This window comes from Pagrus major, chromosome 11, assembly GCF_040436345.1.
Source record: "Pagrus major chromosome 11, Pma_NU_1.0".
Classification (NCBI taxonomy): Eukaryota; Metazoa; Chordata; class Actinopteri; order Spariformes; family Sparidae; genus Pagrus; species Pagrus major.
The window spans coordinates 23,351,967-23,375,265 of record NC_133225.1 but is presented as its reverse complement, the minus strand read 5'-3'; the positions used below and the strand labels follow the sequence as shown (position 1 = coordinate 23,375,265).

Sequence of the window (23,299 nt, the reverse complement as noted above, 5' to 3'; positions counted from 1 at the left end):
TGGGAGTCCAGCCAAGAGCGAGTTGCAGTAGTCCAGGCGGGAAATGACCAGCGATTGGACCAGGAGTTGCGTTGTGTCCTTTGTGAGGAAAGACCGGATCCTGCGGATGTTGTAGAGGGCAAATCTGCAGGATCGGGCTACCGCAGTGATGTTGGGGGTGCAGGATAGCCCGTCGTCGAGGATTATGCCCAGGTTCCTCGCAGTTGATGAAGGCAATACCGTGACATCCTCGACAGTGACCGACAGGTCCATGTGAGGGCAGTCTTTCCCCGGGATTAAGAGGAGTTCAGTTTTACTAAGGTTAAGCTTGAGATGATGCGCAGTTGTCCAAGCGGAGATGTCTGCCAGACATTCCGAGATGCGCGTGGCAACGTGAGTATTGGAGGATGGGGGAAAGGAGAGGAACAGTTTGGTGTCGTTAGCATAACAGTGGTAAGAGAATCCATGTGATGTGATTGCAGAGCCTAGTGATCTAGCGTATAGTGAAAACAGAAGCAGTCCTAGTACTGAGCCTTGAGGGACACCAGTTTCCAGGGAGCAGGGTTTGGACAAGGAGCCATTCCACGTGACCTGAAAGGTGCGATTTGTCAGGTATGATGTGAACCAGGTAAGAGCAGAGTCAGCAATGCCAAGTTCAGCCAAAGTGGAGAAGAGGACTTGGTGGTTGACTGTGTCAAACGCAGAGGATAAGTCGAGGAGGATGAGGACTGAGGAGTGGGATGAGGCTCTGGCGGCACAGAGCGACTCAGTCACTGTGAGGAGGGCCGTCTCAATTGAGTGAGCAGTCCTGAAGCCTGACTGATTAGAGGTCGTTTTGCGAAAGGTAGGAGGACAGTTGGTTGTAGACGGCACGTTCCAGGGTTTTAGAGAGGAATAAGAGAAGAGATACAGGTCTGTAGTTTCGGATGCCAGCCGAGTCTAGGGTGGGTTTCTTTAGGAGTGGCTTTACTGTAGCTGTCTTGAAAGGAGCTGGAATATGGCCTGAAGTGAGGGAGGAGTTGATCAGAGTGGTGAGGAAAGGCAAGATGTCGTGTGAGATGTTTTGGAGAAGATAGGAGGGAATCAGGTTGAGGGAACAGGTGGTGGCACGGTTAGACGTCACTAGTGTGTGAACATCTTCAGAGAAGAGAGGGCTGAAGCAGGTAAGGCTGTCATAGGTGAGGGTTGGGGGAGGTGCTTTCTGGGAGGGCATAGGAGTAAATGAGGAGCTGATGTCTTTTACTTTCTTGGTAAAGTAAGTTGCAAAGTCATCAGCAGTGAGGGAGGGGGAGGGGTAGGAGGGGTGAGGAGCGAAGAGAATATGGCGAATAGTTTCCTGGGGTTGGAGGCAGAGGAGTTGTTCGTGCTGGTTGGGAGGTGAGGGGACAGAGAGCGCTTAAAGAGGAGGAGAGAGGGAGGATAACAGAGTGGAGGAGGCTTCCTCGGTGGACAGTAGAGAGAATTGTTCTGTGGATGGTAGTGAGGAGAGAACAGTTGATGACAGTTGATATTTTCAACTTTCACTGGGTTACATTCTTCAACCAACATCAGTCCTGATAATAACGACCAAATATTCATTCATTTTCAAGATTTAAACCCTTTAAATACCAGTTCATTTACATGATGCCACAAAAACATTTTTATTTTCCGTATACTTAATAAATAGTATTTTCATGGCACTTTTCGACATGGAACATTTTTTTGTACTAAATGTGGTCTTTTACCAGTTGCATGAAGTTTAAGTTTTATTACGAGGCAAATACCCCTATAGGACACTATCAAAATAGCATGTTTAGTAGTAGAAACATAGATAAAAGATGGTCCACACTGGTCCCTGATCCTACTTTTTGTTACTTACACTCCTCTGTTACACTTTGTATTTATTTTTTTATGTCTGTTTCACTACTAACTTGCACTGCTTTGTCTTTGTTTCAGTGTATAAATTGTGTTTCATTCACTCATAAGAGTGTAATCCTTATTTACAAGCCCAAATAACTGGGCTGCTAGCTGTTCAAAGATTATTTAATAAAATAATAGTAAGATAAACCAATTTTAGAAAAAAGTGATCATGAACACAAAATGAGACCCTTAAATTGATCAAACTAATATCGTATTGAGGTTCTTAACAGAGACATGGTTACCAATTAAAATGAAATACAAACATGTGGCATTACTACAGCAAACCAATGTCCCTTAGAGACAGAAATCATGGCTGAACCCACATGGAATTTATTTTTGAGCACTGGTTTATATAACATTTTCAATTAGAAGAGGAATTTAATTGAGTGTGGAGCTTTCTGATTTAAGGGTTTTGAAGTCCATTCAAGTTTTTTCTTATTTCCCCTTGAGGGTCAGCTCTGATCAGTTGGTTTTTCAGCTCTCATAAGATAGAAAGAAACTACAAACATACCATAGAAAATAGACAAAATAGAGACCAAATTTGAAATGACCATTGTGTTATCATTTATTAATGATACATTTCAAGGGAATGCAACATTACAATAATCAATCTCTTTTGTTCTGATGTTGATCTGCCAGTCAGGACAGATTCAGTATGTTTATGTTTTCCTTTCCAACAAACCAGTGTTGGATTATTTTTCTTTCAGAGTACAGATCATGATCAAAGTAAGTGATACAAATAGCCTAATAATGGTCAGGCAACTATTAGCTTTTGTTCTTACTCTCTCTCTCTCTCTCTCTCTCACACGCACACACACACACACACACACACACACACACACACACACACACAGGGAGGGAGAGAGAGAGAGTCGCACAAGAGGAGTCAAGTTCACCCAGTTCACTTCCTTGGACCATCGCCACAGTTGCTGCCAGGTCAACCAAAACCTTTGGCATTATTCACAGCAGAAGGTCAAGGGTTGCATCACAATCATGCATCGCATGTATATCTATACATGAAATGTCTGTGAAGAAACAAGTGATAGGGGGCAGAGTGGCTGAGACAGAGACACCATTCACCCTGTTATAAGACACTGTACCATCAAAATGATTTAGAAGCTGATATTCAAAAGTAAAAAAGTGTAAATTGATTATTCATAAAACACAGGGCCGCCCCTGGCCAAATTGGGGCCCTAAGCAGAATTTGGCCCCCCCCCCCCCCCCCCCCCCCCTTACAAAATGACTGTATCATGAAAGGCCATTTAGGTTTACAACCTTTATTAGTAGGAACAAATCAAATGAACAGCCTCTTTCAACAATGGAACAAGCCTTTTACAGATGCAGGCTGCTTCAGTAGACATGGTGCTTGATGGCCCTTGTGACGTACTGGGCGCTGGCTCCGTGTCACCCTTAGTAACAAACTTAAGCATTGACCCTGTTATGACAAGAAATCCATCATACAAGCAGATTATTAAGATTTGTTTTGGTCTTAATGGTAAATTACACAATGAAATTAATGTAAACACTAGCCTCACAAAGATTAAAATTAATGCAAATAATAATTATATTCATTATGATTTGATTATACTATTTTAATCCCACAAGGCGGCGCCCAATGAGCATTGTTAGGGGTCGGTGCCTTGCTCAAGGGTACCTCGGCAATGCCCAGGATGTGAACTAGTATTCTCCATTACTAGTTCACATCATACTTTTTTTTTTTTTTTTTGTCCGAGCGGGACTTGAACCGGCCACATCTGAGCCCCCAAGCCAAGTCCCTACGGACTGAGCTATTGCCGCTATTTGATACCTCTATATTTAAATATTTTTATATACTTATTTTTACATTTTGTACTTAGGTTCTATATTCCTATACTGCTGTTTGCTGCTGCAACGCTTTAAATTTCTCCATTGTGGGTCAAATAAAGGATTATCTTAAATTCACCAAGAGATGGCGACATTTTACCTCCATAAAAATAGCCCAAAACTTCTATTGATAGCATAGATTGATAGGCTATAAACCTGAGCCAACATACGACCACCAACTGGTCAATTAACCACTCCTTTTTCAACAGAGGTGAATGTATATGCAGTTAACAAGACATTCAATAAATGATAATCAGGGCCGCTGGAAAATTTAATCTCCAGTCCAGAATTATCCTCTCTTCTGTCTCATGATTAGCAGGCTAGCAGCTGGGGTGTTCCTCCTCTTGTTTTGACTTTGTCTTTCTTTTGCTTTCTCCCGATTCATATTGCCGTTTGGAGGCCATCTCTCCACCTGCATCCAACTGCCTGTCGGCGCATCTGACCGCTGATTGGTCAGATGCTGCGTGCTGTCAATCATTGCGCCAACGTGTGCGGTGTCAGATTACTCTTTTTTTTTTTTTCTCTCCTGCCTCGGGCTGACTTGGTGCTCTACGCGCGCCTCACGGCAGCGATGCGCATCCTTTGCGCATTTGCAGAGAATGTGTCCCCTTGCGCAAAATGGGGCCCCCCATGGATCGTGGGGCCCTACGCACAGCGCGTGTTCTGCGTGTAGGGAGGGGCGGCGCTGATAAAACACATGGTAATACATGATTAAAAATGTTCAAATTAGCCAAAAGGCTATTTTTCATCTGTAGTCTACTGGCCACCAAGGTGTTTAAAAGGCTGAAAAGCATAACAAAGCAAAACAGGGCAGAAAAGCAAAATAACACAGGGTGTGCAGGTTAAAGATTGGAGAACAGTTGTTATGAACAGTAAAATCAGTGGTGACATACACCGATCAGGCATAACATTATGACCACCTGCCTAATATTGTGAAGGTTCCCCTTGTGGTGTCTGGCACCAGGGCGTTTTATAGTGGATCCTCTGGGTCCTGTATGTTGGGGGGTGGGGCCTCCATGGATCAGACCTGCTCCAGTACGTCTTACAGATGCTCAATCAGATTGGGATCTGGGGAATTTGGAGGCCCGGTCAACACCTCAGGCCCTTTATTGTGTTCCTTGAGCTGTTCCTGAGCAGTGTTTGCGGTGTGTCAGGGCACATTGTCCTGCTGGGGGGCCACTGCCATCGGGTAGTGTTGTTGTGATGAGGGGGTGTACTTGGTCCACAACAGTGTTTGGATGGGTGGTGCATGTCAAGTGGCATTCACATGAATGCCAGCACCCAAGCTTTCCCAGCAGAACATCGCATTGTGATGAGATGATCAATGTTATTCACGTCACCTGTCAGTGGTTTTAATGTTGTGGCTGATCAGTGTATATACAGTACTTACAGAATGACATTGCAAAAAAAGAGAACACACACATAGTACAATAAAGTTTAACGCTGACATGTATATGTATCAATCATTCAATGTTTTAATTGTTTACTAAAAGAGTGTTTAGTTGTTTAATGTGACTGGGAATTGTATTCGACTCTCATGAACCTCTGACAGACCAGGTTGACTGAATTTTCTGCAAAAGAATAGTGCAATATCCTCTTATTGACCCCCCAGTGACACAGTCATGGCTGAGTTCCTTGGACTTTCCTATTGTGTCGTGTTTGTGGCTGAGTCTAACGGTGTATCAAGTCACCAGCTGTTATCAGTCAGAATCACTCAGAAGAAGTTGAGGCCATGCTACAAAGCAAATTTGATTCACACATCTTTCTATAATCACAAAGTAGTTTGTGTTCCACTCATTCCATCACAGAAGTATGAGCGCTGTAGAAATCATTGGAACTCAAGACTGCCATGATATACATGCTCTTTACAACTGTATGTAAACTTCTGACCACGACTGCAGGTCATCATAGACTTTACTGTATATACCATGCACAAGTTTACATATTTCACTAGGTCATCCGGACTTAAAAACTGATCATTTTTCTTTTAAATTGAGCAATGATGAGTGAAAATCACAGAATGCAGAAACATCTGGAAAGCATGAAAGAATCTGCATCAGGAAAGCAATGTAGTAACCAATGCATACACTAGATGGCAGCATGGCTTCATCCTCTGCACCAATTCTCTTGTCCAACAAGAAAGGCAAAATATTTAGCAAATTATGTCCATATAATTTAAAAGATTTATTGAGTAAGGCGTGATCCTTGAGTGTGCTCTGTATCCAGTTATATACAAACTGTGGATGTCAACAGAAAAAAGCTAAATTTAGACAGAAATCCAAAACACACCTGTCTCTAACAATCCTGTGGTTGTTTTCGGTGCATGTGCACAGGTGTGACACGATGACCACCAATAGATTTGAAACCCTAAATATTCCGTATCCTGATTGGCCTGATTAGAATTGTCAGCAAGCAAAGTGCAGCAGCCGCGGCGACACCCCCGGTTACTGTCACTATGACGTCACGATAGAACCACACACAGGCTGGGCAGCAGGCCTCTGTGCTGTTGAAGAGGAATGAAGAGAAAAGGGGAACAGACTTTGTTAGACTGTGACAAAAACAAAAAAGCAGTAACGTTGTGCTCTTTGATTACACATGAATCTTTTCACATCTTCCAAGAAAAATCCACTACTCAGTCATTTTAAGGGGAAGCCTAAAAGGTTGTGAACTATGACCTACGCATGTTAAAAAATAGCAGATACTGTTCATATTGTTGAGCATACTCTTGTTTTTGTGACTCAGATTAACCAGGAAACACCCTGATTTCACTTCTCTGTTTTTTGGGACATTCGTCTTTTTTAACCACTTCTTCTACACTTGCCTTTTAATGCTTCAGTGAAAAGCTTCAGTCACATTGAGACTCACCTGCACGGCCAGGTGCTTTGGATGAGGATGACCCCCGCCCCATTGGCCACTTTGTCTGTGAAGCTCATCGATCCATAAACAAAGGCTCCAGATTGCTGCCAAACAAGACAGACGTCACAGATTATTACAGTCAGTGTAGCAAAGCACAAAGGACTGAAATCTATCCGATCTATCACCAACATGATTCTTTGCAGCTGCGAATAAGACACACAATAAGCTCTCTGTCAGGATTTTCATTCATATCTTTTCAGACAGCGTGAGAAAAGAAAGCCGGACATGAGGAGAGATGTGACAGCAGTAAAATGCTGTGATAAAAGGCACATCACTACAAACCCTCCCCTTTGATTTCACAGCTGAGAGAGTTCCCAAAACATCTTCTAACAAGAACAACATCCCAGTATTAAAACCCACATTAAACCATTTATCATACTGTAGATCTTCAGTCAACTCTCCTGTGACTGGACAGCTGATTCTGATGTGACATTTAAAACAAAAAGGCTGCTGCATTGACTGAATTTTAAGCCAAAACAAACTAAATAAACAAACTCTCTTTTCATGACTGAATAAACTGAATAAACAAACTGACCTTAAAGGACAACACAATTTCATACTGTTTATTTTGTTTATATTTGGCAGACCCTGCCACCTTTCTAGCTTCAGACAGTGTTCTGGGGACCTTATTTTCCTCTGTAATTTAGAAAAACAAAACATATATATACAGTAGTTTCATTTTTTATTTAATTTTTTTTAAAAATAGCTCAGAAGTCTTAAAACAGCTGAGCACTGTCAATGGGATTGTTGATAACAAGAAAAATATAGAAAATGACCAGCCTCCACCTTTTAATTCTTAAATGCAACAACTCTCCTACAAAGCTGTAAACTGTTGTAGGTTTATTCCTCCACCTACCGTCTGCTCCCCGATGAGTGAGGCTGTCATGGACAGAGACATGACCAGGATTATAGCTGAACCGGCTCCCAGCAGCACAGCTGCTCCATAGATGCTCTTGCCTCCCATGTTGCTGTCCAAAAACACCCAGGCGGCAAAACCAAACACCAACAGCAGGCCAATCAAATAGGTAATCTGACAACGGACAAATACATTTCATTACCGTAGAACTTTTCTTATTAATCATGCAAAAGACATGAATTAATAATACAAGGGACTGTTGCTGCCAATATCTGATGAGGGAGAGACTCACACTGATTCCTATGAGCTTGCTGACTGGTTTCATGGCCATGGAGCAAACAAAGCCGCTGACATACATCACCAGAGGAATGATGGCAATGAAGTTCTGAGGAGGGAAATTAGGATGTAAATAGCAAGATAAGACATTTCACCAACAGAGGCAACATAATGAGTTTTACAAGTCACTGTATGAGTTCACACACAGTGTGGGCTTACCTTTGGTAACATCAGTGAGTTGGTGAGGTAAACTGAGATGTAGGTCTGAGATAAGTTGACTATTAGTCTGGTGCACATGTACAGGAAAGCCATCTGACACAAAAACAAATAAAGAAAATAAGATTTAAAGGGACAATTCAGTGTTTTTGCCGGTTTATAAAACAAATCTAGTGATAAAACAGTGTATACATGACGTTGTTGTTGACCATTTTGAATTAATGCTACACAGTTTTAGATTTTTGGATATTTTTTCCTAGTGCTCCAGGCAGCCATGTACATCCACTCATTTTGAGTTGTGTAAGACATTAAAGTTAGGGCTGGGTATTGTTTGAAAGTTTTTGACACCAATGTCAATAAAGTTTATAATTGAGAATTGAGAAACCATTTAATAAGCAAGACTGCATCTGTTTTTTCTTGAAACCAAGCAGTTGATGCTATGAAGACATTTTGGTCAGTAATCAAACACCCAGCCCTAATCACAGTCACATCAAGTTTGTGTTAGTTTTGCTAATGTTTCATTATTATAATTGTTGGTAATACAGTTTAAATGCAGACTAATTTGGAAAATCCTGCAGTACCTCATAATTTAATGTAATTTTGACAATTTTGACTTCATACCCAACCCAAACAAGTGTCTACCCTCCACCATGTCTGCAACTAACAATTACTTTTACCATCGATTCATCTTCTGAATATTGTCACAATTATTAGATTCATTGTTTAGTCTATAAAATAGCAGAAAATTATTATATTAAAATTTTAATCCAACATACAGTCCAAAACATTCTTTATTTACTATCAAGACAAGAAATTAAATGACAAGAAATCAAGAAAAGGAGCAAATCCTGAAGTTTAAAAAGCTGGAACCAGGAAATGTTAAACATCATTGCCTGAAAAACGATTAATAGATTAATTTTCTTTCAACCAATTTATGGATTAATTGACCAATCCTTGTGATTCTACCATGCAGCAATGGATTTTCACACAATACAGACATGAAGGGAGGCAAATGGTTGCAAGGAATGACAGGAAAAGTACATTCAAATGTATAAAACAAAAAAGGTTATGTCCAGAGTTACAATGTGAGAGAAAGGAGGAGAAACCTTCTGACTCATCAGAGAGTTACCCAGCACAGATTTAGGACTCACCTGGTAGAAGGATGGCTCCTTCAGCCAGTGTTTCCACTGAAACACAGGACGAGACAAATCTTCCTGTGAGGGGGAAGATCTGATTAGTTCATTGTCTCTCTCTGAGGCTGACGTATCCTCTTTTGTGCCGACATGGAATATGAAGGAGAATAAAGCTCCAGTTCCCAGCATGATGAGAGCCAGTGTCTACAGACAGAGAGAGAGAGAGATCAGGGTGAAAAAAAAACAGTGATTTTGCAGGAGTGTATAAATTTGTCTGGCATCCCTCCTCTTACCCTGAACAGAGGGATGTCCACCGGGCCCAGGTTGCCTGTGATGGAGGGGTCCATAGCGTGCTGAGCCTGGAAGTGAAAGAGCAGCCAGGCCACAGTGTACACTGTGATATTGGCCACCACAGTGAAGGCATACCTACAGAGGGAGGAATGTAATTAACACAATCAAACAGTAAGAATTAGAAGACACGGAGGCATCTTGTTCATGCTTCAGTATTCACAAATGTATGGCTCACAGGATTGAGCCTCTCTGGACAACACTATGAAACCACAGAGAGTTATTTCTCTTTTCTCATCACTGGGAATCTGTCACCTCACCTGTACGCAGTGAGCTCCACCCTGTCGCTGTCACAGGACACCAGCTCTGGGATGAGGGACAGGTGTGAGATCTGAGTGGCTGCCCAGCCGAACTGGAAGATGATGATGAAGGGAGAAAAGTAAACAAGCTGAGCCCACTGGGGAGCGTTGTCGTTACAGGCCAGGCAGGGGTTGAAGATGAAGGGGAAAGATACAAGAACGCACACAGTTCCTGGAAAGCAGAGAAACAAAAAAATCCTTTAAACTTTCTGGAATATTAATAAGCCGACTATTACTGCTGAGGTAAGTAGTTTTTTGAGCATTTTATACTCTGTTTACAAAAGGACCAGATAAACAAAATAAGTACTGTCATAATGTTTCCAGTCAGTACAATTAATGGTGGTCTGTTTCCATAATAAGTCACTAAAACACTCCTGTACAGACACTTACAATCAAACAAAACCTCTTTATTATCAGCATTCAAAAGTAGGGGAGACCAGGGGCAGTTGCAAATTGCACCAATTAGAGATAAGACAGAACCATGAGAAGTGGCCAAAGCTGTATGAGCATTTATACATGTGCCCTGGTGTGTCTGCATTGCTGGGGGCGGTGAGCAGTCTGACAGCTGAACTTTCCCCTTTGCAGAACGGACAGGCAGAGGGACTGCAGGGTGGGCCGGCCCTGCATTCACACCAAGCTAGAACGACTCAGTTTTGGCAAGTAGGCATTTGCCAGTGGGCTGCTCGCTGAGGGGCAATGTGCCATTGGACATCCAGCCTCTGTCTGCTCTCTCTCTCGCTCAGAGACACTCCGGCAGTCAAGAGCGGCTACGAGGGAGAAGTTTATTCCAAGAAGAGCAGCTGGCCAGCCAGAAGGGACTGCAGCAACTGAAGAGTGCAGTGTGTTTACTGGGGAAACTGCAGGTCACACTCCCTGTTATTAGAAGCTCCGCTAAGCACCGGAGGAGGAGCTGAAAAATGCAATGCTTCCGAGCGGACCAATCACAGTCGTTGCATTCCATGACGCTATAACGTGCTGTTACATTTCTGGGGAGGTGCACATCAGGCTATGGTGTAGTTACAGCACCGGTTCAATATTGAAGCATGAATCAAGCTTTACTCACACGGGTGCTGATCTCTGCCTGTCCAAAGGTCAAACTGATTTCTTATATTAATTCTCGCTTATCAAGGTTTCTTCAACTATGTGTTTTCCTGATACTGTCTTAAGAACACCAACACTTCCCCAGTGCTTCAAAATCCCAGTATGGACAGCTAGCTGCACAACTAACTGAGCTAATTAACTACTGGCACCTACAGTATTCAGCTGTTAGCTGTTATTCTGTTGACATGCTCCCCCCTATTAGTTTGTTGTATTAATTCTACATGTGGCAAGTTAATGTGATGATAACAATCCAATCATATGCTTTGAAAGGAGACATCAAGAATTAAAAAATTATAACACATTATGTATTCTCAATATTCATTTTCTTTATTAGTAGCACACGCACATACGTGCACGCGCGCGCACACACACACGGAAGGCAATTTGTGCCAGTTAAAGATTATTTAGATGACACAGCTTAATGAAAACATATTTTTATGGTAAGTCATAGGCTAGTTACGGGATAAAAAGTAGATATTATGATGCAAAAGTCATAATAATTAGATAAAAAGTCAACATTTATCTCATAAGTTCGACTTTTTGTCACAATTTCAAATTTGTATCCAATTGTGCCCTTTAACTAAAAAATTTAACCTTCTATCTCAAAAGTATGACTTTTTATCAAACAATTTCAAACTTTTTATCTCATAATTTTGACTTTTTACTTCACAATTTAGACTTTTTAACTAACTGCGACCTTTTATCGCATAATTTTGCCCCCTTATTTTAATCTGATAATTGACTGTCTAATATAGTCAATTATGGATCACCTTTTTTTTTTTTTTTAATCAAGGCCAACTTTTCATATATATATATATTTTTTTTTAAAAAACTGGCAGAAATGAGCTTCCTCACAGTACTTACCTAGTAGATGCCAGGTTTTTCTCTTGCCACAGGAGGTGCCAGGTGTTTTATCGGATTCATATCCAACCAGCGGCGTACTCAATCCGTCCGCTATTTGACCAATGAGCAGCAGCACACCTGCATAGGTGCTCTCGAAGCCGAGCACGGAGTGCAGGTAGACCAGCAGATAAGTGAACCACATAGAGGCGCACAGGTCGTTGAGAAAATGTCCCGCTGCGTAACAAAGCCGCCTGCAGACTGACAGAGACCGATCAGCAGGCACAAACTGCTCCATGATTGATTGACTCCTGTGATAAAACTGTTTTTATTCACAATTAGAGATCTGTCGTTGTCATATTTACAAATACATTATGCAAATAGTTACACTAACAGACGTTGAGCAAAGACACAGTTCAACCTTGGTCTGGACATCTCCAAAAAAGAAAATCCCTCCTTCAATAATGAATCAAATAATAAACGCAATGTTGTGGATTATGCCAAGTCGGGTCACCACGCTGGTCAGCTGAACCGGTTTAGCTTTCAGAAGAATAATCAAATGCCAACAAAAGATTTTTTTTTTTTTGGACACACCGACGACTTCCCGCGTAAAGGCGCGCTGGTGCACCGTGTGACAGCCAGGGAACATCTGGAGATTTGTTTAAATACCTCTGCAATGTACATGTAGTCTAAATTTGAGGAATAACCAAGACGAAAAAACTCGTGGGTTACAAATACTTCCTCTTTCAGTAATTCACATGGCCAGTGATTCAAGCACAGAACCCTACCCAGAACGTCCTCTAAATCATGCTCGTAAACACAAATTCATCTCTTCATCATAACTTAAAATCAATCACACTTGGAGACACTTGAGAAGATGAAATAAACAGTTTTGTAAAAAAAAAAAAAAAAAAAAAAAAGAAATTAAAAAAATAACCAGATTATATGCAAGCAAAATGTCTTGACTTCATGTATTTTGTGTTCTTGTCGGTGCAGTTTTGTCAGATTACTTCCAAAGTCTCTGATGTTGAGCATTTGTTCTCAATTGATAAGTTTGGATTCATACATTTGCAATATTTCCTTTAACAAACTTCAAGCGGAAAACAACCTAAACTTCCCTTTACCGTGTCGTGACACAGTAAAGGTCAGTCATCTTGTGACTGGCCAGTAAAGCTCAGTCAATCTTGTGCAACCGTAAATCTAAAATTAAACTTAAATGAATCATAATGATGAGTGAGTTAAAGGGACACTGCACTGAATTTAACAGAAATATAAAATAACATAGCCCTCATGATTACATAGTGATGTCATCAAGGTTATCTCAGTTTGGGCTTGAGATGTTGATGAAACTTTTAACCAAGAGCCTGTGTTACAAATTGGGCATTTGGAAGGCAAGAAAAGACAGTATCCAGCTGCATTATGGGAAATGTAGGATCCAGTGTATGTGGAATCTGACCCATCAGGATATCTTGGCTCGGCCTGCTTCGATTTTGACTATTCTTCTTTAAATCTATCTCTGGAGAAGCCCGCAACTCCTTTAATTAACTCAAAGCCATAAAACGTCAGAAATTTCAGGGGAGACTTGAAAAATCCTGAGTGCCAAGCCAGACATGCATCTTATTTTGGCCTGGACACAAAAAGAAAACACACAAAAACAAAATGTTCCCAGAGGTACATGAAGCTAGAGCTGCACTGATTGGTTGAGTAATCAATCAACCTAGAAAAAACAAAAATTCTGATAATCGATTAATCACGGAAGCTGGTCTTAAAGCACCAAACGTCTGATGGTACCAGGTTTTTCCAAAGGTGAGTATTCACAGCTTTTCTTGGTGTTGCATGATAATACATTTTATATTTGAAGTTTGGGACAGTAAGTCTGACAAAACGAGACATTTAATGACATCACTGTATGGCTAGGATAATACAGGGCTGGGCAATATATCAATATCATATCGTTATCGTGATTTGAGACTGTATATCCTCCTACATTTTGGATATCTTTGTATCTTGATATGGAATAAGTGTCGTCTTTCCTGGTTTAAAGGCTGAATTACAGTAAAAGTGTGTAATTTCCTAAACTGACCAGACTGTTCTATTTGTCTTTACCCACTTAGTCATTATATCCTCATTACTGATGATTATCTAAAATGTCTTTGTTAAAGGAGACATATTATGCTAATTTTCAGATTCATAATTGTATTTTCTGTTACTAGTTTATATGCTTTAATGCTCAAAAACACTCGAGTTTTCCCAGTACTGCAGCACTGTACTCCCCCTCCGAATGAAATACTCTATTTTAGCTCCTGTCTCTTTAAGGCCCCTCCTCCCAAATACCAAGTCTCCTCTGATTGGTCAGCACATATATGCCTGAGCGAGCACCACAAACAACAACAGAGCAGTTGTTGCTGAATTAATTCTTAGATGGCGAACTAGCTGCTAGGCATAAATAACAAATGTGTGACATGGTGACGTAATGTGATGTCAAGAAGTCACAGAATTAAAGGCGGACCACTGACGAGGCGTTTCAGGAGGAGTGTTTTCTGTGGGAGAGAGCAGCTTTCGTTGGTGTGGACCGACCTTTTTTATGCACAAGAACCCATATAATACACCAAAGGAAAGGGAAAAAAAACATAATAGGTCTCCTTTTGTCACCCAGTCCTAGCATTTATGAAGTGCTTTTGAGGAGATTTTAAAATATCAAGATTTATCATGCGTCACAATATACCTTTAAGGTCATATCACCCAGCCCTCGGACAATATATTGGCCATTTATCAGTTTTCTGATGATTTATAGTCCAAATGATTAATCGGTTAATCGAGAAAATACTAAGCATTTTAATCAACAATGAAAATAATCATGGGTTGCATCCTGAAATTAAACTAAAGATGTTAGCAGCAGCAAGGTACTCAAAGAAAGGGCAAATGTTTGTTTTTTTCCAATCCAGTGAGCTTTGGCTTTGTGAAGGTTCCTTTCTTTACAGCAGCCCATTACTGTCAGAGACATGATGTACCTTAGAAACAAGTAAACCTCAGTGAGCTGTCTGTCTGTCTGTCTGTCTGTGACCTCCTGACAAAATGAAACAATGGTTCAAGCAGATTTGGACTGCTGTCTGTTAGATCTCTTTGAGCTGGCACCATGCACACGTACACACACACACACACACACACACACACACACACGTACGTACACACACACACACACACACACACGTACACACACACACACGTACACACACGTACACACACACACACAGTCCTGATCTCTTTCCAAACACTGAACAGATGTGTTGATTGTCACAGCAGAGGATGAAGGGATGTATACTGCTTGTAAGTGAAAGAATGTGCACACAGTCAAAAACACATTCACTTAGAAAAACCTCCAGATTTGTAAGCACACACACAAATATACACACACAGACACACATAGTAATCCAGTAAGCATTTGGGACAGATTGGATAAAATGTCATTGCGGGACACTCACTTGAGCTTTAAACATTTTACTTAGAAAGGCACAAACTATGATTTCCTGGTAAATTATTTTGATGTAAGAAATAAAAATCGAAAGACATATCTTTTTTTTTCATGTAAATCGACAACATTTTTCGGCCATAACTCAGATATAAGCGTAGTGAAGGACTCTTCCTAGATCAGTCTTTATTAAGATGTATTCTTAATTGTTAATTTCAAACCTAAAGTTTTCCACTGTAATTGTTGTTTTTTTTTTCCAAAAGTGCAATAATAATAGAGCTTAATATCTGCTTCTCTCAATCTTCCACAGTACCTGAGGCCAGTGACTGTGCTACAAAGTCCACGTTGACAGACGAAAAGAAAGCCAGAGTGAGGAAAAGAATTGAACTCCAGAACACTACAACATAAAAATAAGTTTTCAATGCAGGGATTTGACTTCAAAAACTGAGGATTCAATTACAAAAGAAAAGAAGAAAAAAAAAAAAAACATAAAAATCCTCCAAATTTCTGTTTTATAGATGAAATGCTTCCTGTGTCTCTCAGATTAAACATCAGCATAGTTCACCTTTTCCTCTTTACCTTGATCCCAAAACACACACCAAAGGAAGAAAGAAAAAAAACAAAACAATTTCCTAAATGAGCAGATTTCTTTCACTCGAATGGATCCCCCTCATCAACAGAACTGTTGAAACAATAAGCGTTCTGTATGGATGCTAAATACATCAACTGTTTCAAACAGTATTTTTTCATATTCACGCCACGGTATTCGAGTTTCATTGTTACAGCTTTTTTACTTTTTCTCAAGCCCCCCGTTGTAATGCAGGTACGTTTATTTTTCGTCGATAAAGGAATCAAGAGTCTGTTGTGGAGTCAGTAGGACTGCAACATTCCTTTAACTCGCCAGTAGCCGGGGAGCACTGAGAACGAGAAAGAGAGAGCGCGAGGGGGGAGGTACAGAGTGACAGGGGAAATGAGGTGAGGGGGATAAAGAGGTGATGGGGAAGCTGGAGAGAGGGGGGGACAGGGGTGGGGGTCTGTGTAGTTGCTTCCATTTAAAACTTGACAGTGACCACAATGTTTCAAGTTCTCTCCGTTCTCTTCGTTCACTTGTGCCTCTGGAGGGCTTTCCTCTTTCTCCTTTTGAAGAAACAACAGCACCTGCAGGAAAACAAAGAGACACTCACATTTAGGAAAAAGTACATTCATGACACAGATACTGGTAAATCAATACAGAGCTCAACATGCTACTTTGTCAGGGTTGGGTTTCAATCGTTTGGTGAATTTTTGGCTCTGATCAAACTTTGCTTCTTTATCTGTCTTTATTCATCAGCTTTCTCCAGTAAGCTGATACTTAAATTCAGTCTGTCATTTCTGTCCCCGGGTGTCTCTCTAAGAAAGACTGAAGAAAAAAAAGAAGACGTAGTTTGATGATGTTGTGAAGTAGCGTTGGATCATGGGAGTTGTTGTCTTTATTGTTAAAGAACCATCACTGCTGATGAAAATCTTGAGTCAGACAGAAATATTCACAGACGACGTAATGTGTTAAAAGCTTTACACACATTACATTTAGTCAAGTTTTCTGGCTTCCTGTCTTACTCTCTGACCAATCATATGGGGAAGAGACGGAGAAGGTCTCATTTTTCATATCACGTTACAATCCGCTCACATGTGGCCAATAAAAAAGTGATTAATACATGTAGATTGTTATCAATTGTTTTAAAGAGCCACTTCAAATGTCATGTACAGAAGAAAATTGGTTTCCACGATTTAGGCACTGTCCACGCGTATATGGGTATTTCTTAAAACAAAGCCTTTTCTATATATTTTGGCCTTGAGTACACACAAACTGCATTTAAGGTCACTGAAAACAGAGCTTTGAAAAACTCCTTCAGAATGATATTCAGACTTTTGTTTGTCAGTGTTTGTAGCATCACTGGCAAATCTGAACTCGGAGTATTGAAGTTTGTACACCGACAGAATGGATGTTACGTTGTTCAACGTTATATTTAGAAAGACACAAACAGACATTGATAATACAATGATGGAAAAGATGGAGATGGAGATTATTTCTGAAACGGTGCTCATAATTAATATTTGGACTCAGCAAAATGCTATTAACCCCAACCCTACTGCTAGCAGCACTGTCTTCTACTCATCTGAGCAGTTGTTTCGTACTTGGTTTCGTCAGCCACTTCAACCTCAGTGGGAGCGGTGATGGGAGCGTTGGAGTGTCCGGCTGTGGGATCATCAGTGTTCAGCTCGCCATTCGTTGAGCTCATCACCTGCACGAGTACAAAAGGACACCAGACTGCTCACAAACGCATACATATGGAGCCACTGACTGCAGGGTGGAGATGAACATTCACATAAAAATATGTAACCTTGATTATTCATATTTTTCTGCCCTCTCAGATTAAGAGAGGCGCTCAGCATGTAACCTGGATTGCCCCTTAAAAAAAGAATAGGTTTGTATTTTTTCATGTCTGTCTTAAAACAGAAGTCAGATGCCAATAAGGAAAACAAACCCTTCTCTTCATACTATTAATTTAGAGGTCCTTTTCTAAAGCACTAAAAATCCAGAGGCCTCGATCTGTGCAAATATATGTTTTCAAAGTTCATCTACAGCTAAAACGAGGTTTGAGCACATTGACTTAAAGGGGCACTATGTAGTTTTGAGGAAAACATTTTAAATCAGTAGAGAAAGATCTTCATTGACTGAATTTTATGCCTCAACAAACTAAATAAACTCTTCGTTGTCATGACTGAATGAACTGAATAAACAAACTGACCTTAAGGGACAACACAGTTTCATACTGTTTTACTTTGTTTATATGTGGCGGACCCTGCCACCTTTCTAGCTTCAAACAGTGTTCTGGGACCTTATTTTCCTCTGAGAACAGCTTGTTTATTCACTTATGGAAAAAATAAATAATTCTGAGTTTGTATTATTACCTCATTACTAGTGTACATATTAAAATTCTGATTTTGAATTTCTGCTTCAAAACTACATAGTGCCCCTTTAAACATATCAGGTGAATAGTTCAAATGAAAATATGTTTTTGTTCAAAATTCCCCCGTAATGAAACTATTCCTCAACTGTAGCTCAACATGAGAGCAGTGGAATTTCATACTAAAAACACTTTGGAAGACACACATGTAATTTAACTAACTTGGACTGCTGAAGTTTCAGATTATTATTATTATGTATAGAGCAGGAATAGTTATAACAGCAAAACAACAGCAGTATTTATATAAGAATGTGAATCCTGATTTAAGACAGAGTTGAAAAATGTGAATCTATCCTTTAAAAGATGCAGTTCTATCAGCCAGCACAAGGTGGCATATGTGTGCCACATTTACCACAGAGGACTGATTACTAAGGATATACAGTTGGCGTTTTGACATGTTGAAAACAGCAAAAACATTTGATTGATGTTTTAATTGCTCTACTGTATTTTTCTAAACTGGAGGAAACTGAAGAAAAAAAATCTACTGCACTGCTTTTGGACCATCTATCAGTATAATATTATTTCATGAGGTTTGCATGACAGTTGCTGTTGGATGTCATCTTTGCATGGCCCTTCTGTGGGCAGCCTACAGCAGATGAGGCGAATGAAGCAGCAAGAGTAAACAGAACAGGCAAAGCACTGGCACACGGGGATTCAAACATAATGCAAACACACAGAGAGTCAAGACGGAGCTCCTGACAGACAGACAGGCAGGCAGGCAGTGCGGAGTCAGTGTGTGTTTGTGTGTGGGGGGGTGGGTCAGACACATACAAAAATATGTAGCTTCATGCATTAGCTAACAGGGCAGCAGCAGCAGCAGTAGTACCTGAACAGAGCCCCCCAGCCGCTCAGCTGTGAGGTGCGACCCCAGAGTCTCCTTATTGGTCACTGGAGTGGGCTGAGACTCACTTCCTTTGGGCTCAGGTGACTTGAGCAAAGAGCAAAAAGGGTTGAGGCAGGTGGTAGTGAAGTGGTGAGAAGGAGGAGGCGGAGGGGAGGGAGGGAGGAGGTTGTGGGGTGAGGGTGAGGCAATGTGGTGGGAGGGGGGGATGAGGGTAGAGGGGGGACAAGGAGGAGGGGGAGTGAATGAAAACAAAAAAAAAAAGAAACAAAACAAAAAATTATAGAAGACATCTCCCAAGCAGAAGCAGGCTTGTTAAGAAAAACTATGTTAATAGGAGTAGAGGGAAGCAAAAATGTATGCGAAGCACAGATCAACACACTAACAAAGTCATGCAAGAGTAAAAGAAAACAGCCTTGATCACCTCAACTAGCACCTCATACTCAATACAGCCCAGACAGTCTTCTACGTTAACAGGTATCTGGGCACTAGCAATAATTCAACTTCCACTGGAGGCTCAAATTTAGAGTATAGGGTGTTTTTTCCTTCATTTGCAATATTAAAAATTAAAAAAATCTAAAGCCTGTAACAACAAAGATGGATAGTACATGCTTTCTTCTATTGTAGCTGACCGTTTAAACTAGGATGTTACAGGTTCCTACAGTAATGGGCATCGTACATGGCACTGTAGGTGGTGCTTTGCGTGCTTCAAAGGGTGGCGTGTTGTTATCAAGCCAATCATGTTAAATGTAGAGCAGTAAAAAGAGGCTAGAGTCCACTGCAATCAGTCAGTCATAAAATCTAATGCACTGCCTGCATGGCTGTACGGGAAAACAATGACTCATCAAGTACAACATGATTTGTACCATGTCTATCAGCAGGACTTTATGGACGTTCTCTACTTAAACTCTTCAATTATTACCCCTCTGCTAAATCAAACAAACAAAACAAGGCTCGGATAGCATGCCAATAAAAGGGGATAAAAAAAAAAAAAGTCCACACTTTGTCACACACTAAGCATATAGCTTGTCATTACTGGTATGAATAATGCAATTTGCATTTTCAACTCATGCATGTAATGACCTGAGCTTAGAGTGGCAAGGTGTGAAGAATAAACTGCAAACGGTGCTTTGTGTCACAGCTGGAGCAGGAGAGCCTGCCTCACGATCGTGCATGTCCGTTTTCTTTACGAGTAAGGCATCAATTTTGTGAAAGTCTTATTGTCTGACAAAGACTGAGGAAATATGATGTCGCTGCCCAGCAGTCAGACTGTAGCTAGGAAGAGGAAGTGAAGGAGAAGTGGAGCTGAGTGGCAGCCATTTTCTCCAGGAAGTTGTTCGCAGGTTGACACAACAAGAATAACCTGGCAGAGGAACCTGAGTGACTTGTATGTTTGTTGTGTTGAAATACTGATGAACTCACCTGGTTTTTGGTCTGCTGTTGTGCTTTGTCTCTGCTGCTGGGCTGCAGGGGCGTGTCACTGGGGATGGGGCCTATCGGTGTGGGCTGCAAGAAACGCAAGGAAACAAGCACGGTCAAAATGAAGATAATATAAAGAAAATAAAATGAGGAGTAAAGCTCTGTTAAATTTAGATTGCAAAAGCCAACAGGTTATGATTTAGTAAGATTAATAACAACTGCTTGATGGTCCAATCAAAGAATTTCAGAGGGAAAGAAAGAGGAGGAGGATGAGGGGGCACTCACAAGTGATTTGCCGACCCAGTCATATTCATAGTCAAAGACATAGCCGTTCCTGTCGAACAGATCAGTGAAGAGCTTCCTCAAGTAGTCGTAATCGGGCTTCTCAAAGAAGTCCAGCCTCCTCACATAGCGCAGGTAGGTGGCCATCTCTTCTGTATCAAGATACATACCGTTAAATTACACATCCGGCTGAACGAGGAAGAAATCAAATAACACGGCAAACAAAGGAAACTGCTTAGTTCTACTGACCAGGGAAGCTTTCACAAAGCACTTCAATGGGTGTCGCTCGTTTGGTGTCCCCAATTTTCTGATACCTCTCCTTCAAAGTGTCCGCCTACAAGGGAGACAGGGAAAATACATTTGAGTAAAGACATAGCTGCAGGCAAATTGGATAAGTGTAATATTCAAATGTGTTATATATTGGGCACTTGAGTTACAGACAGATGCAAATCCTCTGGTTAGTCATTCTGAATTATTTAGTCATTACACAGATATTCACAGCACTGAGAGCTTGTGTTGTGTTGGTCTGCCATGACACTTTAGATGTAGAAACCCCCCCGTTCAGAACAATTCTAAACCACTCTGTCACAAGGGCACCTGTAACATTATGATGTTTAAAGCCGACTCTATATTCCTTCATTGTGTTTTGATCCCTGTCATTTTGTGTGTTGGTGAGAACTTGTTTTGGCCTGAGCCACCCAACATCCCCCACATTTATACATCCCTCACATTCATCTACCACGAGCTTCCTCCCACATAGCAAATGTTCAGATGAGGCGTCTTGTCTTCTCATCTATTCTATGTACACCTTTGATATTGACGCCTGCAAAAAAAAGCACAGCAACTCCGTGCAGCTATAACCTGCCCTCCAGGCACCTGTTGACACACTTAAATCTCTTTCTTAGAAAACTGCTTATATATGCAAAGCAAGTGTGTTCAGGTGACCGTTAATGTAGCAGTACATAATATGTAAATGTAAGTGAGGGACACAGTCAGTCACTGACTGAAATTATTTGACTGTCAGCAAATGGGGTGAATCCTGTCATGAAAACAAACGTATGGATCCAATGCACGAGGAAATTGATGACAAATTAGTTTTCATATAGCCACTGACACTTCTTGATTTTGTTTGGTTGACGTAGTTGAGACATAATTCTGCTAGAATAATAATGTTAACATTGTGTAGCATATCATCTATGACTATTCTCTATTCTTGTACTTTGGGTATTTTCAGGATGGTTTTCAAGAGTATAAAACTCAAGTCTGTGGGTTCGGGTGATTGCTGGGACCAGCTGCACTGTTTGCTGCCATCAGCTGTTCTAACAAAAGCAGCATGACTCTAAGGTAGGAACTATATCATGGCAATGATGGTGCATTCAGATGCAGTGGCCGGTAGCTCCTTCAAATTTTGTTTCCTTTTTCTGCTTTGTTGCTGAAACACACATTGTCTATGGCAGAAATACATTAATCAGCATTGGAGAAGAAAGTGCAAGTTTTATACTACGAGCGGCGGGCTTTGAGACGATCACTGCCCACGGCATCTTTGGACCATCCAACCCCGCCCCAGGGAGAAGAGGGAGAGTCCATCTTGGATTTAAGGCTGCTCTTGGCTAATGTCCAGTCGCAGGGAAATGAAATGGACAAAATGGGACTCAGCTGGCAAAGCGATGGGAAATCTGAGATTGTTGTGCCCACATCTTTACAGAGACCTGCCTCCACCATAAATCCCAGTCCACTCGATGGGTGGACCAGGTTCTGAGCTGACAGAGTGCAGGACAAGCAGAGGTGGACAATGTGTTTGTATCATTGGTGCTTGGTGTTGAAGCATGGTCTGGGTTGATGGACTTTGTTTACCTGATGTCAAACTTTTGATGTGAGGATGCTGACCATATTATCTTCCCCATCTTGTTGCTGTCGTTTACATTTCCCCCAACATAGATTTACAGAATTACTTCCTGGGTGTATATGTGTTAATGTTTATCTACATATATATGTTTATAGCCTAAATCACATAAATGTTCTATTTTTGAACAAGAGGATTGCATGAGTCCGTTGTACATCAGTCCGTGGCAATAACTGGATGATAAAATTGGATAATGAAATAATACACTAAAGTACCTTTAGGCCCTGCCAAGGGAGGCTACCTCGGAGGAAGTACATGAACATGTGACCCAGTGCCTCCAAATCATCCCTTCTGCTTTGCTCTGGAATAGACAGAATAAGATGAAAATTAGGTTACATGTGAGAAACAAATTCCTTTTACATCCAGCTGGCAAGGTTAACTTTGCATGGCCCTGGGTGGTAGAAATACAGCACAGCAAGACTGCTCAATTATCCAGGAGTTATAATTAACCACGTGCAGTATAAAAGGCCATGATTAGGCCATAGAGCAGGGGCAGGTGGATCAATCCTGTGCCATGAAGAGCCAACAGTCTGCAGGTTTTCATTTCAACCAAACACTCCACCCACTGATTAGCACGAGTAGAGGGGAAGAACTAATCAGTGAAATCACCTCCTGAGGTGATTGGTGGGACTTAAAATGACTGTTGAGTCT

At 41.0% G+C, this 23,299-nt stretch overlaps 2 protein-coding genes across 4 annotated transcripts in view; both read right to left on the bottom strand.

Annotated features, from left to right (window-relative positions):
- Positions 1-5,194: 5,194 nt before the first annotated feature.
- mfsd12b (major facilitator superfamily domain containing 12b) lies at positions 5,195-12,364 on the bottom strand. The gene is made up of 9 exons (XM_073475969.1): positions 11,751-12,364; positions 9,747-9,957; positions 9,432-9,564; positions 9,157-9,342; positions 8,009-8,101; positions 7,806-7,898; positions 7,514-7,687; positions 6,607-6,701; positions 5,195-6,244 (listed from the first exon to the last, which is right to left on the bottom strand). The coding sequence occupies exons 1-9, from the start codon at positions 12,022-12,024 to the stop codon at positions 6,109-6,111; spliced, it is 1,395 nt and encodes a 464-aa protein (XP_073332070.1). The 5' UTR covers positions 12,025-12,364; the 3' UTR covers positions 5,195-6,108.
- Positions 12,365-15,208: 2,844 nt separating this feature from the next.
- Positions 15,209-23,299, bottom strand: part of csnk1g2b (casein kinase 1, gamma 2b) — a 35,610-nt gene continuing 27,519 nt past the window's right edge. For 2 of the 3 annotated variants that reach the window (XM_073475970.1, XM_073475971.1), the window contains exons 6-11: positions 22,864-22,949; positions 20,995-21,079; positions 20,749-20,897; positions 20,467-20,550; positions 17,371-17,477; positions 15,209-16,353 (exon numbers count right to left, since the gene is read on the bottom strand). In XM_073475970.1, coding sequence (XP_073332071.1) covers positions 16,299-16,353; positions 17,371-17,477; positions 20,467-20,550; positions 20,749-20,897; positions 20,995-21,079; positions 22,864-22,949 — 566 coding nt within the window. In that variant the 3' untranslated portion in view covers positions 15,209-16,298. The remainder of the gene's footprint in view (positions 16,354-17,370; positions 17,478-20,466; positions 20,551-20,748; positions 20,898-20,994; positions 21,080-22,863; positions 22,950-23,299) is intronic. The other variant, XM_073475972.1, reaches the window with a different exon arrangement.

What these genes read in the sequence shown, in the direction of transcription:
- mfsd12b (XM_073475969.1), bottom strand. Translation starts at nt 12,024, where the DNA reads ATGGAGCAGTTTGTGCCTGCTGATCGGTCTCTGTCAGTCTGCAGGCGG. An exon ending in TGGACATCCCTCTGTTCAGG is followed by an intron (nt 9,343 to 9,431) that starts GTAAGAGGAGGG and finishes CTCTGTCTGTAG; the next exon opens with ACACTGGCTCTCATCATGCT. An exon ending in CACTCATCGGGGAGCAGACG is followed by an intron (nt 6,702 to 7,513) that starts GTAGGTGGAGGA and finishes CTTGTTTGGCAG; the next exon opens with CAATCTGGAGCCTTTGTTTA.